The sequence below is a fragment of the Hydra viridissima genome, unplaced genomic scaffold (genome assembly GCF_058129835.1).
Source record: "Hydra viridissima isolate aposymbiotic clone 2 unplaced genomic scaffold, HvirCarnegie_v1 scaffold_4, whole genome shotgun sequence".
In the NCBI taxonomy this organism is placed as follows: domain Eukaryota; kingdom Metazoa; phylum Cnidaria; class Hydrozoa; order Anthoathecata; family Hydridae; genus Hydra; species Hydra viridissima.
In genome coordinates, this window is record NW_028324303.1 from 13,832,171 (window position 1) to 13,851,827 (window position 19,657).

The 19,657-nt window shown below is 32.9% G+C and overlaps 1 protein-coding gene and 2 pseudogenes across 1 annotated transcript in view; 2 read left to right on the plus strand and 1 right to left on the minus strand.

The window, feature by feature from the left end:
* LOC145183197 (uncharacterized) overlaps positions 1 to 19,657 on the plus strand; it is a 55,978-nt gene that overhangs the window by 1,433 nt on the left and 34,888 nt on the right. The window contains exons 2-3 of the mRNA XM_090085676.1: positions 2,693 to 2,735; positions 13,007 to 13,122. Of these exons, the coding sequence (XP_089941802.1) occupies positions 13,018 to 13,122 (105 nt within the window). The 5' untranslated portion in view covers positions 2,693 to 2,735; positions 13,007 to 13,017. The remainder of the gene's footprint in view (positions 1 to 2,692; positions 2,736 to 13,006; positions 13,123 to 19,657) is intronic.
* On the plus strand, positions 10,908 to 12,012 carry LOC149890017 (uncharacterized; annotated as a pseudogene).
* Positions 13,788 to 19,427, minus strand: LOC149890018 (uncharacterized; annotated as a pseudogene).

Consider the following 19,657-nt stretch of genomic DNA (forward strand, 5'->3'; position numbering starts at 1 on the left):
GAGATCTTAGTTGAAATTTCATCAAACTTTCATCTTTATGGAGGAATTTTAGATCATACCACAATTCGAACTAATTACTGTTCAGAACTAAGTTTCACAAAAAAGATCGTTTATAGTTATGCATAAACGCCAATGTATCTATGCGAAATTCAACATATTTTATATACAAATTAATTCCCTTGACATTTGCACATATCTTTTTACGCATACAATTATTTACAAGTAACGCTATAATTACATTACTACTTGGTTGTAACGACTACTTTACCTTACTGACAAAAATGCTCTGGTGCCTTCGACTTTCGGGTGCTTCTTCGCAACATTGTCGTCTGGTTTGTCTCGTCTTCAGGCAACACAAGGTGCAGTTCTTCATCATTTTCTGGATCCTCATTCGATTCTTTGTCAACTCTTACGTGTATTAGGACGCACACTTTTATGTGTCGGCACACTTTGTCCACTTCTACCGTTTGCTCCGAGATGATTTCTGTAATTCTATTAATCATGTATTGAGAGTCGCATCGGTTATCCGGGTACTTTATCTATACTTTTTCGCCCAGTTTAAACTTGTTGGTAATCTTCTTGTAAGGATCATGTGGGTTTTCATTGTCGCCAATTCCTCATACTCTAATTTTGTATTGGTATAAATTGTTTGCGGGTGCTATAGAAGACTTACAACAATCCTTTGGATTAACGTTATACCAATGAACTGCCTCGAGTATGCTGCGCAGAACTCTCTTCGCCGTTCTTTTGACTGTTCGATGACATCGTTCTGCAATTCCATTTCCTGAAGGTAAGTAAGCTCACTTGAAGCGAAGTTTAACGTTTCATTTATTTATAAATTGTGAAAACAATGTGCTTCGAAATGCTGCATCATTATCCGTCAGAATTTCGTTTGGACCGCCTCGTTCAAGAAAGATTGTGTTTAATTCCTGAATGACACATGCACTAGTTTGGTCTTTAAGATGACGCCATATTGCATAACGTGAAGGCCTACAATCAATCAGGGTAAGATATTGTTGTCCCTCATAATGAGTTATATCCATACCAAGCCGTTGCTACGTCCCTTTTACTTCAATCTTCCTTCTCGGCCACTTTATTGGACTTGGATGAATGATTGGCAGGCTACACGTTTTTTAACCACTTGTTTGACTTCTTCCTTGCTTACTGATGAGTCAATTCTACAAACAAAATACAATGTTCTCTTCGCACCATAATGTACTGTGAACCTATAAACATGGTTTATTTCTTTGGGAGAAAGAGAAGGTCTAATCGTTTCACCTGCAGCAAGTTCAGGGGGCTTATCGACCATTTTTACCAACTTCAAGGCACTCGAGTAAGTGAATCGGCTTAGTTAAATTCTGAGGGTACAAGTTTGATATCTGCTCTAAGTTTTTATTCGTCAATAATATTCGTTATGGTCATTTTCAAATTCCAACTTGTAACGCATAGTTTGCACTCATAGCACACTGATTGTGTTTTATCTTCTAGAAACCTCGGATCAATACTTTTCACTCAATTTTTTGACCAACCCATTGTTTCGTTCCTCAATCATAAGAGCCTATGCTTGCGCAAGTATTTTTACAGTTGTAAAAGGGACACCCAATTGCTTTGTCTGGTAGCCCACCAATTAGGGGAGACAATCTTCGCATTTCCGCCAAATAAACATCAACTGCCTTCCGTGCTTTAGCTTTCTCGTGAAAAACTGCTTGTAGGCTGTAAATGTGTCAATAGCAAAAGGCTTTAAGCAAAGCCTCCTTTTTTCTGTTAAAACCTTCTTTATCGGCCACTGTTAACTGTTGATATATTGCGAATGCACCATCAGTAAGACGGAGAAGAACCACACGTGCGAGATCGGTTGCACTAATTATTTTGCATACCAGTTCAACCTTTTACAGCCATTCTGCTACTGATTGTTGATCGTTCCCACTAAATTCTGGAATTAACTTTAAATCAAGTTTAGTCGACATTTCGCCGAAACAGCTTTATATATAAATAGATTAATTCTACTTTAACATTTAAAGAGACTTTGGGAACTATGATACTGGAGGTAGAGCATAAAAGGAATAATAAGGGTGAAGACAGGAAAGAAAAAGTATAGTGATGAATAAAGAGGCAACGCTTATGCAAAAGGTGACATCTCTTTTAATTAAGCATGTAAACAGTGAAGAACATTACTTAAAGATGTCTTCTAAATTCTATTGGCAGTTACAAGAGAAATGACTATAGTACATTTACAGCATTGCTCCATTCACTAGCAGTTTCTTAATCCATTATGAACTAGCTGCTCATAATGGGTTAAGAATGTCTACCATAACAGATCTAATTGCCAGAGGGAGATCCTAGTTGAAATTTCATCAAACTTTCATATATATGGAGGAACTTTAGATCACACCACAATTCGAACTAATTATTAATCAATATAAAAAATAGTCTGCTACATACAATATGGTTCAGCACCAGTACAGTACTTAAGTATATACAAAGCGGTTAAAAGCTAGTTATATATAGATATATAAAATTTAACATGTCTTATTTGTAAATAATCAATTTAACACCTGAGTTCTTAACAAGAGAAATTCAGTCTGCTTGGACCCAGTTACGCTTGTCAGTACTGCAGGATCTGAGTTATTTTAAAACTCAAACATAAAATTTTTGGAAAAGTTGTAACTTTTTTTTTTTATACTTTTTTTAGAAAGAAATTCATTTATAACAGAAATTAAGACCAGAGAACAAAGGTAAGAGTTCATCCATTAAATTAATGCGATTGAGAAAATGGATGACAAATTGGTCTCTTAATCAAAATTTTTTTAAAAAACTTGTCAAATTCCTAAGAAAATAAATAGGTTTTAAAACAGAATTTTGTATTTCAGTGAAAAAAATCTTAGCTATGACTAGGTTGCACATTAAGGTGGTAACTTTTTGACTTTTTTTCAGAAAATGTGACGGCCATGGTCTTTAAACTATTAGAAAAAAGTTGAAATGAGGAAATATATATTTATTTTTGGTTTTCATTTCAAAAATATCACTCACCATAAAATATAAGATTTTTTTTGTGTAATAATGTTATTGAAAGTGAAGCAACGTGTTATGTCATAAATCCTTGTTACTGAATATAAAGCTTAAATTGAGACTCAGGAGTTAGCAATTCAAAGATTGCATAAAAGGTATAGCCCTCTCCTCATAAATATTGCTGTGCTGGCTGTCAATTATCGAGGGTTCTATACTCCAGTGGTTATCAAAACACTTTTTAGCATTTTCATAATTTTGAACACTTTCTGCTAACTTATTATAGGAATTTTCTTGAAACTGGTGATTTGAAAACCAAATGTCTAGCCAAATTCCACAAATAAATAAATAAATCTGCTGCAACCAATTTCTCGTTTGAGGCAATAAAATAAAAGCCAGGATAGCATAGATTTCACATGAATTCCACCGTGCATTTCTCAAATTTGACAGTCCACGAAATTTAATGTACGGGAATTCTCCATTGTCGTGGAAATAGCGAAAGGCAAATCCCAGTTCCTAAAGAAACAGCATATCATCTATCCATGTAATACTAAGGAGATTCAATCGTGTCGGTTTCAGCACAAATTTTGTTTGTAGAGAATCATATTGCCTTCCAATATCATCGACGAAATTGTATGCAATGTCTGGAGAACGAGTAGCACCTCCGAAGGTTTCATCCATGACATGTTTTAAAATGAGATCCAAAACATGATACTGGCAGCCAACATATTTTGCCACAGGTAAATTTAGCAATTTCTGTTAACGCTGTAGAATGACTACAACTCCATCTTTCCTGCCAGTATTCACAACTGTTGTATCTGTGACAACCATTTTTATTGATGCCCACAATACAAAATAATTCAGAATATCTTTTATACCCTGAAAGCGTCTGCGTCTCGTTCTTTTTTTATTCGAGAAGAGACAAGACGATCCTAAAAGATTTGTCCCGATTAGCGATAAAAATCGAGACAATTTTCAACTTTCACTCGAAATCCGGGACGATACCGAGACGAGACGAAATGTCCCGGACAAAATAGTAGCTTTACAATTTCCCGGAATTTACATCTTTTTAACGGGACATACCGAGACATAATAAGACATATTAGTTAATCCTTAATGTGAAAAATTGAAATAAAGAATTTCTGGCACAATTACCATTACCTGTTTCAGCTGCTATTATTGATATTGTTATACCATCTATATAAACACAGCTTTATAAATATTAATGGTAGCAACTGAAATCAGGGGGAAAAAAAACAGTAAATACTGAAGTTGTTAAGTAATGCTAATTCAAATATCTAGCAATTCTTGAATAGTAAACCATTATTCATATTAAAACATTTTAACAAATTTCTAAGTAGCATATGATGACAAAAGTATGCTTCTTGAAACTATATTTGATATGTTGAAACAAGTCATACAAGTAAAAAACTCAAGTTCAAGAAATGCAAATGTCAATGAGTCCATAAAAACCTTGTTTTCCGCCATTTTCATTTACTTTGATGTAATAAACCAATGTTAAAAAATGGTGGAAGACAAGGTTTGTATGGATTCATTGAGATTTGTATTTCTTCAGTAACTCCCTATACTGCAGGTGACCGCAGCAATCCCTTTATATTTTAAAAGTAAAAGTGTTAATTGAACTGAAAAATTTCAATTTTTTTATTAACTGATATTTAAAACAAAAAAGTATGCATATATTCTATATTATTTTAGAAAATTCTTCTAATTTGAACAAAAAAAATCAGATTGCAATTTTTTTATTCAATGTATTTGAAATATATAAAGTTGAAAGATTATTTTAAAAGTAAATATAAACGTTAATTTAGATTAAAAGGTCTCCATTTTTACTAAACAAAAATCTCTCCTTTTTTAGATTTCTTTGAAAATAATGTTAAAATGTTTTAGCTTCTTTTAACCATAAAATACCAAATATAAGTTTTATGAAAAAGCTATTTTTACTTTTTAAATAAATTATCATTGTAATTTAGTATTATTTGAAAGAGGGCACAACATTTACAAAAAAAGTTGTTATGGTTTTATTGCCATATTTTTGTTGTTTTGAGTCACTGGGCATCATTTCTCACACCTATCCAAAAATGATCCCAACCTCAATTTTGAGGACCAAAAAAACGACCGATGGGACATTTATCTGCAAGGTCTCAGATATCACCAGATGAAAAAATTAAAATCTAATCTCTATAGCCAAAGGAGAAAAACACATTTAAAGTTTGTAACATTTTGCGCAACTCATCGCACTTGGAGCCCCGTCGTAAATCTATTTTGTTTTTTTTCACCTTTGGGTTATGGAGTTTTTAAAAAATATCAAAAACTCTTCACATATATGTGTTGGCTATAACCTGACAAAAAATCAGCTCTTTAACACTTGTGGTTTGTGTACAGGGACCTAATGTATAGGGTATGGCACTAAAAGCCTCTTTAAAAAGAGACAACGGATGCTTTACGTTTTTATTCTAACCTTATTATCGACTATGGAAGTTTCAAAATTTAATAGAATGAAGCCTTGGCATTTATCTTTCAGGCAAAAGAAATAGAAGCAAGATATCTTTTATCTGTGCAAAGATATAGCTCTTAAAGTAGGAATCTCGCCTTTGAAAAAACGGCCAAAATATAGCAGCTTTTTGTGGTTTTTATGCTTTTTAAAGATTCAAAATTGCATCAAATAGCTTATTTAGTAACAACACCATGTGACTAGTGGATATGGCATTCTATGGCTGTTAGACTTCACATTTGTGTGTGCTTTGTCTGCAAAAAGAGTGCTATTTTTGTCCAAGTTTGTATAAAGTATGGGGAAAAAAACACATAGCTAGAGGCATTTATTCTAATTATTCTGAATTTAAAACACATAAAAACCTCTTTATATTTTAGTTGTTAAACCCACAGGTTTGCTTTGTTGTTTTTGTTTTAAATGAGTGAACAAATATTGGAAATACACACAATAATGGCAACTTTTTTTAATATATAAAAGAAATATATCTTTACTGAAATAGGTTTTAACAAGATATTAAACATATGAAAATCCCATATAAACTTTATCTCCCATTGTAAAAACACATACAAACATGAAATGATTTTTTTTTTTAAAAAGTTACTTTATGGTGGTGTTGTAATGTTTATTACTTTTTCTTCAAATTGCTGTTGAGATTTTTTTATTTAGTGCTTGCAAAATAAGATATATACTTCTGATTAATTTTTTGTAAACTTATGATATATTATGAAAATATAAATAAATTGATACAGTGTATAATACAAACAAAAATTTTAGACAAGTACGAAATTCTAGAAATCACTGTTTAACTGTTTAAAAAAAAATTATTATTTAAAAAATCTAATTCAAAGATGTTTGCTGTTATAGTCATTAACACATTTCAGTAACTGGCCTTCATAACCAGGGTAATCAGGGTTTCTTTTTTACCTAGCCCATTGAGAACTGAAGATTGAATGCAAGGCTTCTGTTGATTGCTCACTAAAAATGCCCAATGCTGTACCCTTTAAAGAAATAAATTCAGGAACATGATAGAACACTGCATGGGCTTTTGGAGTGACTGAAACTGGGAGTTGAAGATAAGAGTTCTTAAAGTCTTTGATATGTTGAACATATTCAGTATTTAATGTCCTTCCAAAACAGGAGCTAGCAACACTCTTAAAATGTTGGAATGTTTTCACAGAACCAAGCATATGGTCTGCCTTTTCTCTCTCAATAATTCTTTGCAAAACATCCGTATTCTTCAAAAGCTTATGACAATCATTCCCAACAAACTCTCCACCATGATAAGGTTGTAATTTCAATTTGAGAAGTAAGGGCCAATCTTTGCCTTCTGGCCATATCTTTAGCATTGATTTGTAAAGATGATTTACAATTCCAAGGAGAACGTGAAGTTCCATTGGGGGAATAAACTCAATAACTTGTTTGAGATCTTCTTGATCAAACAATTCGTCATGAACAACATTAGGAAAATCATTTACACACATTTTTCCATTCTCTTTCTCAATGAATGCTTTGTATTGCATCCTAATGGATTTGAAGTTTCTTAGAGTTCCCTGTTCTTTGAGGTCACTAAATTTAATATCACACCAACAGCAAGGGTGTTTGCTTGAGTGAGACTGAATGCCACAGATGATATTGGCTAACTTCATGTCACATGCAATAAAGAAAGGTACATCAATTTTCCCAAATAAACTTAAAATTTTTTTGACATAAGTTTCATAAGTTTCTGAAACATTTTCAGAAACAGCAACAAGTAGCTGACGCTTGGCACTTCTTTCTTTCCCATGTTCTATAGTCAGTAAGCTTTTGTCATTTAAGGCTGAACTTGTTTTGGCATTTTGACATCCACCATTGGAGATAACACTCAAGCTGAACTTGAAGAAAGATCCTCCACCATCAATGCCTAGTTTGATGAAAGGCGGTGAAGTGATTGCTCTAACTCTGAGAATTGTGTTATAAAAATCCCCTAAACTCTTGCAGTGAACAACCTTTACCAAATAATCAGATTTTTTTGATGACCTTGTAAGTGAGATTTTGGAAAGTTTGAATAAACTTTCAACTTTTCGACCAGCCATTGTAAAATTTTCCCTAAATTTTGTTTCAACAATTTTTGAATTGGTAATCTTGTTTAATGTTACAGCCAGTTCTTGCATCTTTTTATTTGAAAGACCAGTATTGATTTGAACTTGAATCATGTCCAAAGTATTTAGAGAAGTTCTTGATATGCACTGAGCTCTGGAGGGACCTGGAGTGATTGTTAAAGCTCTACCTCTCTCTCTGCTCAACCTAATAGTGCTCTGTGGAGAAGATGCATTTTCAGTTACTACAGAGTACCCAATTTTTTCAGCAGTTCTGGATTTAGTTGCTACCATTTTTTTAAAATTTTCAAACATGGTGGGTTGTGAACAATTATGTGTTATTCCTCTTTTGACTGCACTGAGACAGTTTGAGCATAGTTTATCAAAGCTACTTGATGATTCTTTCAAATCTTGATCGATTGAAAAAGTGAGCTTTGTAGAATGTCCTTTTAGTTGGCCAACCTGGCAAATTAAACAATTACAAGAATCAAATCCTCTTGTCTGTGGTCTAATAATCACTTGTTAAAGTCATATAGCTTGGGAAGAGGCAAGTTTCTATCTCCTTTGCCATGCTTTTGTACCATTGCTCTGCAGAAATTGCATATCCCCAATGGAATTCTATCATCCTTAAAATCAATGGAGTTTCCAGAAAAAATAACTAGTATTCTTTTCTTGCTGAAATCAGAAATATGCCTGTCACATTTTGAAAAACAAAAGAAGTATACAGATTGCCGACAATCTTGATGAGTTTTTCTTTTATACGGCATTTCAGTACCTAAAAAACTGATCTTTGAAAAAAAAATTCAGTACAAGCTTGTGTTGATAAAAAATCTTTTTAGTTGTTTAGACTGTTGACTGCTTAAATGTAATTACTTTGATGTTTTGGCTTTTCACAGAAATAAGAAACACTCTTTTTGCAGACAAAGCACACACAAATGTGAAGTCTAACAGCCATAGAATGCCATATCCACTAGTCACATGGTGTTGTTACTAAATAAGCTATTTGATGCAATTTTGAATCTTTAAAAAGCATAAAAACCACAAAAAGCTGCTATATTTTGGCCGTTTTTTCAAAGGCGAGATTCCTACTTTAAGAGCTATATCTTTGCACAGATAAAAGATATCTTGCTTCTATTTCTTTTGCCTGAAAGATAAATGCCAAGGCTTCATTCTATTAAATTTTGAAACTTCCATAGTCGATAATAAGGTTAGAATAAAAACGTAAAGCATCCGTTGTCTCTTTTTAAAGAGGCTTTTAGTGCCATACCCTATACATTAGGTCCCTGTACACAAACCACAAGTGTTAAAGAGCTGATTTTTTGTCAGGTTATAGCCAACACATATATGTGAAGAGTTTTTGATATTTTTTAAAAACTCCATAACCCAAAGGTGAAAAAAAACAAAATAGATTTACGACGGGGCTCCAAGTGCGATGAGTTGCGCAAAATGTTACAAACTTTAAATGTGTTTTTCTCCTTTGGCTATAGAGATTAGATTTTAATTTTTTCATCTGGTGATATCTGAGACCTTGCAGATAAATGTCCCATCGGTCGTTTTTTTGGTCCTCAAAATTGAGGTTGGGACCATTTTTGGATAGGTTTGTTCTGGCTGGTAAAAGAAACTTGGTTGGCAAAAAAATTTTTTCACGAAAGTGCGAGTTAAATATCTATTTAATATAATTGATCTGTCTCATAACGTTTCATAATTATCAGGTACACAATTTTTAAATTCCGAGATAAAATTAATGTCCCGATTTAAAAGTTTATTCCGGGACAACCTTTTCCTTTGTCTCGTAATTTTTTTCCGGAAATTTCTCGTCTCGTTACGCTTGTCCCGGTTCATTTCGAGAAAACAATTCCGAGACGCAGACGCTTAATACCCTGTAATTGAATTGCGTGGGAGAAACAATGTATGGCGGATTTGAATGAAGTATTTACCTTGAGAAATTATAAATATAGTATAAGTGGTTTTTTTATGAGGGTATTTGAGGTGATTTGAAAAGTATAAATTGAACGCGAAATTTTTGTAGAGACAGTTTTTTTAATGAGCAAAGAATATCTAAAATTGAAACGTTGTGTTCGTAGCGAGAAAACTACATACCCATGGCAATTGTTTTTTCATTACTTTCAGAAGGGCGTGGCCAAGCTTATACCGTCAGTAGATAACTGCTTGCATAATGCAGACACCTTTCTGGTACTAATGTGAACGTTCATGCCTAAGGTAACTGCTGCAGTTGTTGAATGGTGTGGCAAGACGATATTTTTTTTTTCAGGAGACTCGTAGGACTCTTCGTCAATAGTGTCTGAGTTGTTTTTTGAGTTGCTAGGCGGGGAGGTTTTGCCGAGGAATCATGGAATGACATAGTGGACTGACAGGACTCCTTTATTGTTTTACAGGGATGTACTGGTACACATTTCGATGTGGTGTACCCCACCTTTTTGCCACTGAAGACATGCTTTTTATACAGCTTCTTATCTTCCCCGCTAAAACACTCTCCATTTGTACAGGTGATGTCAAATATACCAGGAAAAGTTATTTTTTCATCTTTCTGACCTGGGCGCTTTATAAAGGAGTTCGTTCGTTCAAGAATATTATTGTCGAGTAATACTGTTGTTATCAATGTTGAACAACTGGTAAAATATTAAAAGTAGGTTTTATTTGATGGGTGAGGTTTTCGATCAAACAATAAATAAAAACAACATAAATAATGTTTTTAATATTTATGTTGTTTTTATTTATTGTTTGAGTACCATGGCCATATAAGTTTAAAAAAAGTTACCACCCTATTGTACATGATAGAGAAACAGAACCTTTTTGGGAGTGATGTTAAAGGAAAAAAACTTAGGTTTAAACCATGCTGAACTGCAATCTCACAAACTCGTATAAGCATTTATCTGCTAATAGGGAAAAGTTGTACCGAATAGACCTTGAGCTAAATAGACCTTTTTAAAAATAAGAACTTAGAGACTAGTTACATTTATTTGAGTAATCGCAAAAAACTCACCTTTACACAACTTTTCTTCAATATGCCTGGGTAACATGTGGGCTTTGATGCTGAATGAACCACTATTGATTGCACTGAATGGACCTGTCCGTTTTTCAATGTAAACATTTATTGTGCTTCAGTTTGTTGCTTATTAAAATTAATGGATTTTTTTTTTTTAAACGAATTGTGAAAGTGATACTAATAAAGTATAAAGCAAACGTCAATGTTGGAAGGCGGCTAATTTTAGGATACAAGTTACATAGTAAGGTAATAAGTTTTTTTAAAAAATATTCCCTTTTAAAAAATTATATTTCATAAAAAATTGAAACAGTACTTTACGTTATGAAATATTTAGTAGTTAAATTATTTTCTATTGTATTTTGTAGTTAGGTTATTTTTATAACATATCAATAATTTGATATCATAATGATAACGTAATGTGATATATCTTCGTAGAGAGTATTCATTTTGTCTTCACCTTATGTGAGTTTCTTAATGTTGGATAACTTCATTGACTTAGAATCAGAAAATAGAGTAATTGTTTTAACAATCCCACCCTATACATTTTATAAACTACAACCACTGAATATAACAGTTTATGGACCTTTCAAACGTCATTATAACCATAAAATTGATAGTTGGATGGTATCACATCCTGTGAATCAATCAATGACGGGAGAAATTCCTGGAAAGCTTGGACAAAAGTATCAACGCTAGTTAATATCATTAAAGGTTTTTCAGCATCTGGCATAAATCCAATTTAACCAGATTGAAGGAAGGATGAAGATTTTGTTTTATTCCAGGTTAGAAACAGATCCGATCCTGAGGCACTCACTATCAATACAGTTTTTGAAGAAGTAAACAGACTCAAACTTGCATCACTGAACATCTATCCAGTTTTGTTAAAAGTAAAAAGAAATTGTGAAGTTATCAAAAATCCAAGCATTTCCCTGGAAGTATAACGTATTTACCCTTACCTTACTGCAAAAACACGTTTAGAAACATGCATCTTATTCCATTCTAACTGATACTCCAGTCAAGGAGGCTCTCCAAAATCATCAACTTCAGAGAAAGTTTAAAGCTCATAAATTTTCTGAAAAACAAAAAAATTTTAAAAGTAGCAACTATGGAAAGCAAGAAAAAAAAAATCTAAAAATTCAAAATCTCTAGAGTTTCCATTACTAACATTTGATAATGAGGCTAAAACTAATGATATCAATGTTGAAAGAAGTGATAATGGTGTTGAAGATTGTTTAAATATTTGTGGAGAAATTAAGTCAGTCAATGACTTGTGCGCAAAACGTGAGGAAATTGGTCGAGACAGTGAACTGTGGTACCATTCCAGACAGTGTGTCCGCTAGCCATATAAAACATGCACAAGTGCAGATAATGCAAACCAATATGCTTGTGATTATTATAACTTGACTTCCTGATCGAGACCTTCGCCTAAAGTTGTATAAATGATTTCAACTTATTTTGTTTTCAGAGTCGGAAAAATCTAAGTTGTATTAACATACTCTTTTCTTGTTTTAAAGCTCCCATTTATCACAATTATGATGAATAGATTCTTGTTCATAAATAGCTTGAATAGAATCTTGGCCGTAAGTAACTATAAAGCTCAATACTAAGCTCAAAATATGCCCAAGGTAAGCTTGTCCAAGTTCAACATTTTGGTATTTCATAATTTATTTTAAGTTAATTTTCACAAGGATAACAGTATTATTATTTATTATTGGAGCAAAATTCCATTTCTTATTCATTACGTAAAACGAATTTACTGCTGGTTCATTCAGTATATGGTTGGTCCATTTACCACAATCAATTGTACTGAATGAACCATTAAACAATTTGGTATGAGTCATAGTTATCACATTTTTTAACGTTGTATTAGCTCAGTGTTTTACAGCTTTCAATGATAGTTACTTAAGACTTGAATCTTGTCTTCTGAAATAATATGTCCGCCATAGTTATTCACAATAAAAAGTATTAGTCATATTTATAAAAATTCTAACTTTGTGGCCCATTCAGCACAACTCTCCCCTAAAGCAGCTTAAAGCCTGGGATTATAATTTAGGTAAATTGAACTTAAAAAAAAAATTCTGTTTAATCAATGCTAGTGATTGTAGGTCTAAACTTCTGGAGCCACAAATATTTTGAAGGTCTAATAAGCCTGATGGAACACTTTCTTGATCAAAGTGTTCAAGTTTTCTATTAATAAGTATCTTAATATTACAGAGTATTCATTTATGAATATTACTATTATTAAAAAAGAAAACTGTTTAAAAAAGAAAAACCCTTGTTGAAAAAATTTTCTTTATATTAAAAGTTGTATAATTATAATAAACCGTTGGCTTCATTTAATTTAGTTTCTCTTACCAGTTAATCCAGACTTCTGTAATATTTAAACATATTGAATATTGTTTTAAGATATATTACCTATGCAACCTTCCAACAGAGGAGGAGGACACCGGGGTCCTGATTGGCAATGCAGACTCTGTTCATTCGTAAACTTTTCAGCTCGTCAAGATTGTCATAGATGCCAGGTATTTTTTTGTGTAACTAGATTTTATTTTTATAGCCATCAATTATAATAATATGAAAAATGTATTGAGCATACGCTAAAATTTAGCGCTCAACTTTGATGAGGTTTTGTGATCGTACCGACCAATTTTCTGAAAAAATATTTTCACTAAAATATTTTGATAATTTCCCCTCAGAGTAATATTGCTGAAAGAATGGCAAATAACAAAACTGTGGAAGTTATCAGAGCTCTTTACATGGGGGTGTCAGATTTTGAGATTGTTCAAGGTCTCAAGGTCCCCAAAAGGATTGCTTACAATCATAGGCCCCAACTTTTGATTTTGACCAAGGGGGCGAACTGAAATGCTAGGAGGCAAAAATTTTCCCCTCCCCTTCCTTAATCTACTGACATCATTTATGGATGACCCCTAACTTCAATAAGGACACTAGAGACTATTATCTACTGGAAATGCAAAAAATAAGAGAGAAAATTGATTTTATTTTTGATATAAGTTGAAGATAAATGAAAAAGGTACTTGGTAAGGTACACATATATTTATTCAATGTAAAATACGGTATTTTTTTATTAACTTATGAACTAACAATTTTTACAGCAAAAGTATTGCTTCGAATGGTCTTTTTTACAAATTCATTACCAATCTTTGTCATATCCAGAATATCCAGTTTTTCATTGTAACAATTGATAATGGAAAAGTGATTTAATCTCTTCTGGGTCATTGTATTTCTTAAATGTCTTCATTCTTCTTAGCATAGAAAATGATCGCTCTGTAGTACATGTTGTTATTGGAGCTGTCATAATTAAGTGCACGAATTTTTTTAGCTCCATTAGATGAATCATGCTATTTTTATGACATTTCAAAACATTTAAAACGTCCATGAAAGATGCTGCTTTTAAATGTTTGGCTTCAATTATATTATGAAACATGTCCCTATGCAATTTAAGTCGATTTATATTTAGATCATCTTTATAAAAGTCACAAATTGTTTTTGGAGAGACTTCTAAATTTATTAGAAAAGACTCTGCATTCAATAACAACAATTGGGAGTCAGAGGTGAACACTGATGCTAGGCTTTGTAGATTTGATTGTAACGCTCTTTTGCTGTGAAAATGTGTGGCTCTGTTAATCCACAGTCAAATCAAATTGGTAGCTTTCTTTTCCTTGGTTCTTTAGGTTCATTTAAACCAAGAAGTTTCCATTCCTCTTTTAATTCTTCACACATGACAGAATTAAATTTTTCTCTCGTGTTATAAATGGTGTCTTTCAATGTATCAATAATATCATTGCATGCTTTTAAATGTAGACTTTTACTCTGGATAACGGTATCAGCTCCTTCCAAATGTTTTAGGATACTACTAGTATCCTAAAACATTTGGAAGGAGCTGATACCGTTATCCAGAGTAAAAGTCTACATTTAAAAGGCAGATACATAATAAATGTATCTGCCTTATCTAGTTGCTTCCTGAATCCGTTTGCTTTTGCCCCCGCCTCATTTTTTTCAGTATTAGACAGTTCTGAAAAGAAGTTCCGTAGTTCCTCATAATTGTTCAGTATTGATACAAGCGATGTGTATTGCAACGTCCATCGTGTAGGACAAAATGGTCTCAAGGACAAATTGTCACTTTCTTGCTGAAATGTCTCGAACCAAGCAAGTCTCTTCGGTTATTCGCAAAGCAACGAAACTAACTCCCTACTAAGCTTGATAATGTACAAATAATGCTCTAGATTCAAGGGCTCTTATTTTTGCTTGTAAGCCGTTATAAACTCCCGAAACATTACTCGCACCATCAAAGCATTTCCCTCGTAAATAATTTATGGTAAATCTAATGTGGTTAACATATCACAAACTATTTTGAAAAGGGTTTTACCATCAGTTTTGTTTGTTTCGTAAAAACCTAAAAAATATTCTTCAATTTGAAACGTGTCACGGTCGACCGATCGAACACACAATGAAACCTGATCCATCACAGATATGTCTGAAGTCTCGTCAAGCATTATTGAAAAATATTTACTTTTCTTAATTTTGGTAGTAATAACTCTGATAATTTCGGATGCTATCATTTGAAGCAATTCGTTTATTATTTCATGCGAAATCAATTTGTATTTCGTTCTCTGTAACCAAGTACTCAATTACGAAACATCTGTAGCTCTAACTTTTAAAAACTGACTCAAATTTGAAGCTTCTTCTGTATGACCTCGAATGGCTAGTCCTTGTCTTGCGAGTAAGGTAACAGTGGAAATAATTTTATGAAGAGCTTCTCTTGATTCTTTTGTATATTTTTGGTGCGAGGACGAAATTTGTGAAGATATATTTATACCTTTATCTTTGTAAGATTCTTTGGTAATAATTTGTCAGTGATTTACTGATTTTTTATGCATATTAAATCTTTCAACAGCTTTTTTCCAATTATCAAATCCTTCTGTAGTAAAATTTGAATAAACAGCCTTGTTAGTTTCGTTTCTTCGGCATATTGAACAGAATGTTTTATCTTTGTCTTTGTCATAACGAAGCCACTGGTACGTGTCAAGCCAGGAATCGAGAAATTTACGGTTTGATTTTCTAGAAGCCTGCTTGGCATGTACATTAAAAAAAGATTTAGTTGAATCAGACAGTTCTGAAATTGTTCGGAGGAAGCCAAAGTCGTTGGTGACGCTGGCTGCTCAATAGATGGCAATAAAGCTATTGCTAAGTCTGATTGTCTATCTTGAACTGGGACAGTAGATTTATTGCTGGTTCTATTTAAGTATTTTAACATAGCCATACTAATGATCCTATTGCTGATTTTTGGCCTTGTGGTAAACATAAAAAAAAATAGCTGTAAATAATTTAACAGGGATAATACCGATTTAGTCATAAAAAATTGTTCTGCAAAATTGTAATATAGATATTTTCCAATTATCTTCCTGAATGACCACAAAAATTGGAGACAGAGCAGCAAAAAATGAAAAGACTAGGATTTTGAATGCAGTGCATACTAAAATGAATAATTGGAAGTCAGGAGTTCATATAACAGATCGAAAGACATATAGCATTTTAAAACAAAAAGAAAGACAAAAAAAAAGTTTTTAAAACATACATCTTCAGTTAATATAATGCACTAAAAAGGAAGTAAAGAATCTTTCTACCGTTCAAGCGTGGGTCAATTTTGTTTCTGTTGTTGTTGCTATTTGTTGCTGTTTCTTTTCAATAAGTATTTTTAGAAAAGCACTGCAATGGTCGAATGGTTTTTATATTGGTTCGGTTTTGCCTGGCACTTAATGCTATTCAAAATGTACGACAGACAAAAAGACAACTTTTTGTTTGCGTTTGTTCACTTGAAACAAACAAAGTTGAAAAACAACTTGTTTTATTTATTGGATGTGAAAAGTTTAGCGTACATGCATGAGAGAAAATTGCTAGTGAATGGAAAATAATTTTTCTATATCGGTTATATACTAATTTCTAAAAAATGCTAAAAAAAAAAAAAACTTACAATAAATACCTATTTCTAACAATAGACAGTTAACATTAATTACACAGAGTACTTTTTAAATATAAAAACTTCAGCCGCATCGATTAACGTAATTGAGATTTAAATAAATGTCATTTAATGGCTTGGAATTCCAGAATTTTAAAATCGATTTTTCGAATTGTTTTTTATTAGAGTCATTCATAAATTGCGCAACGCTAAATTTAAGTAATAAACAAAACAAAAGAGTTCTTTGCCAGAAGAAGCCGTCAACGCAAAATCTTTGAAGGAATTCAAAGACATTTGTGACAGGTTTTATGAAAACTTGCAACGATACTTGAAAAGGCTGTCAAAGTGTGCAATTCACACTTGCTGGTGCTTCTATCAGCTGCAGCAATGAGCTAATAACATATTATCACGGATTATCACGGGGGCGAATAGATACTCTTGCCCCCGTGCATAAATTTCTGAGGGGGCCACTGCCCCTGTTGCCCCCGTGGACTCGGCGCCAATGCTTACAATACTAAGAAGAAGCTAGAGGTTCGTGGGCCAACTTAAGAAACCCTTGAAGTAGCAGACCCGATTCAGTTTTTAACTAGGATTTTGTTAACAAAATCAAGATGAAGATCCGGACCATCCCAGCTAAAACAAGGAAAGGCTGTAAAGGAAGCTGAGGCACAGCTTTAGCTAAGACAAATAGATTTATGCTCACTGAAAAATAAAAAGTTTTCAGACTTGAAAAATTTAAGAAGATTAGATCTATCCTTTAGGAAAAAACACCGATATCCTCTTCTTAAATGAAAAGTATTTTGCAATAGTAAGCATCCGTCACAAATCATGAGTTTTGGATTGGTCAGATTCAGTAGAAAGAAAATCCCACCAATATTTCTACCCTCTGGACTGAAAATGGGTGCCCAAGACTCAATGAATGAGTTTTAAAGCCTTACGTCTTCCCTTTAGTACAAGCCAATTATTCTGAACTGATTACCTGAAATTCTGGCCCAAAAATATCTTGCCATCTAGCTCTCCTGACTTTAATCATTAAGACTTTAGTATTAAGGCTAACGTTCAAGCACAAGTTTGTAAACAACAGAACCCTAACACTGACTAACTTATCAGCTCAGTCTCTTGGGCCTGGACTGGGCGAACAGACAAATATATCATGAAGACCTGCTCAAAGTTCCGATCTCGGGTTGAAATAGTAATCACAGCTGAAGTCTTTAATGTAAACTAGACCTTATTAGTGTGTTTACTTGGTGAAATGAAAGTCTTTATAATGTAGTCAACTTGAGGGTCAACCTGGACAAAATTTGTAAAAGCAGTGTTTGGTATCGCTAGAACCGCAATTTTATATACATTTTGCAGGAAAAAGTCCACCAAATAACCTCTTGGGCAAAATTATTTACACTATTTTTTGTTGCAATAACTTTTTGTGTAATAACGTCATTTTTTCACACTTTCATTAAAAAAACACTAAATGTCTAAATAGTTTTTCTATTTATTAATATGTCATTAAAAAATGATAAATATATAATATACAATAAGCAATTTTAAAAAAATACAATAAATCCCCATCAACACCGGGGAGGCCAGGGGGGTGGGGCTCCACCACCCTCCAAAAAAACTTTTTTTTTTTTTTGAAAAAAAGAAATACAGTCTTTCAAATCCTGAACCTTCCATGATTGTCCCAATTGATCCAAGAAAACTCATTAAAGTATGAAAACCTCCTAAACGAACAACTATACCAAGATCTTGGGAATTTGCAATTTCAAATGCCTTTATCCATAAAGGTTGGTCAAATGTTACACTTGGTGGAACACCTAAAGCCTTAGCCTGATTTTTTACAAACATCAAAGTAGAATAAATACAGTTTTCGTCTGATGGATTAATATTGGTTATAGGAAGCATAAAGATGTCACTTTTTGGTGGATGATTTTCATTTTTTTGATGCTTTTGCATAAAACCATTCCATTGTGGTCTATTTTTAACTGAACGAAATGTATTTAATAAATGCCACAGAAGATCAATTCCAGTAGATAAACGTATGGTTGAAGGTGACTGAAGTTGAGAAATAGGCTTGAAAATGATTTTAGACAAACAAGACACTTCTGGAGTATCGTACAAAAGAATTGGGATCTTATTCTGGGAGTGCATTTCTGTTATTCGAGACATTGCTCTGTTAATTTGAATTGGTATATTTAATGGTTGATTTAGATCTTTTGTACCAATCGCAATAATCCCCATGCCATGCAATGTATTTTTACCATCAATAGTGCAGATGTTATGGTCTACATTGTCAGCTACCAATTAGGTAAAAGATCCTTTAAGTGACGCTTCAATAGCTTTCTCTTCACTACTAACAACTAAATACTTGTATCGGGTTACCTCGGACGGACTAATGGAAAATCCTAGTTTGAATAGCTGATTTGTTAACCATTTAGAGCCAAACATATGATCTGCTTCTACACCTAATCCAAACAGCAATGGTGGTATATATGATCTTGGCCTTACAGCTTTTATAACTGCTTGACCTATTGAGGATTGCTTTAGTTCGTCTTTTATTAAAACTCTCTTAAAAAGACGAAGAAGAGGAGTTAAGCTATCGTGATAATTTTCAATATTTAAGTTGGAAGGGTACTCTTTGGTATTAAAGTTTTGAGCATTTATTTCTACTTTTATAAGCTTTGCAGCTGTTTTAATAATTCTTTCACATTCACTTATGTTGTCTTGTGCCATTTCTTTTATGGACTTCTGAATTATGAAATTCGCAGTATCTTTAAAACAAATAAGGTTTGGTTTTCCGTTGCTTTTTACGAAAACAATATCATCACAATATCGAAGCTCTAACTTTCTTTTCATTTGTTATATCGATTAAACTTTTTCATCCGATCCTGCTAGTTCAATCATCTTTGTATGCATATCACACGTTGTCATAGGGGCCATTGCATCTTCAAAATACATGCAAAGTTTATCAAAGTTTTGTGACATTTTACTATCCTCACTACGACCAGGTTTTGAAACAGATGAATTTGATCTAAGAAAATTTAATCAGAGAAACAAACAATAAATAATTTATATTATAATTTATT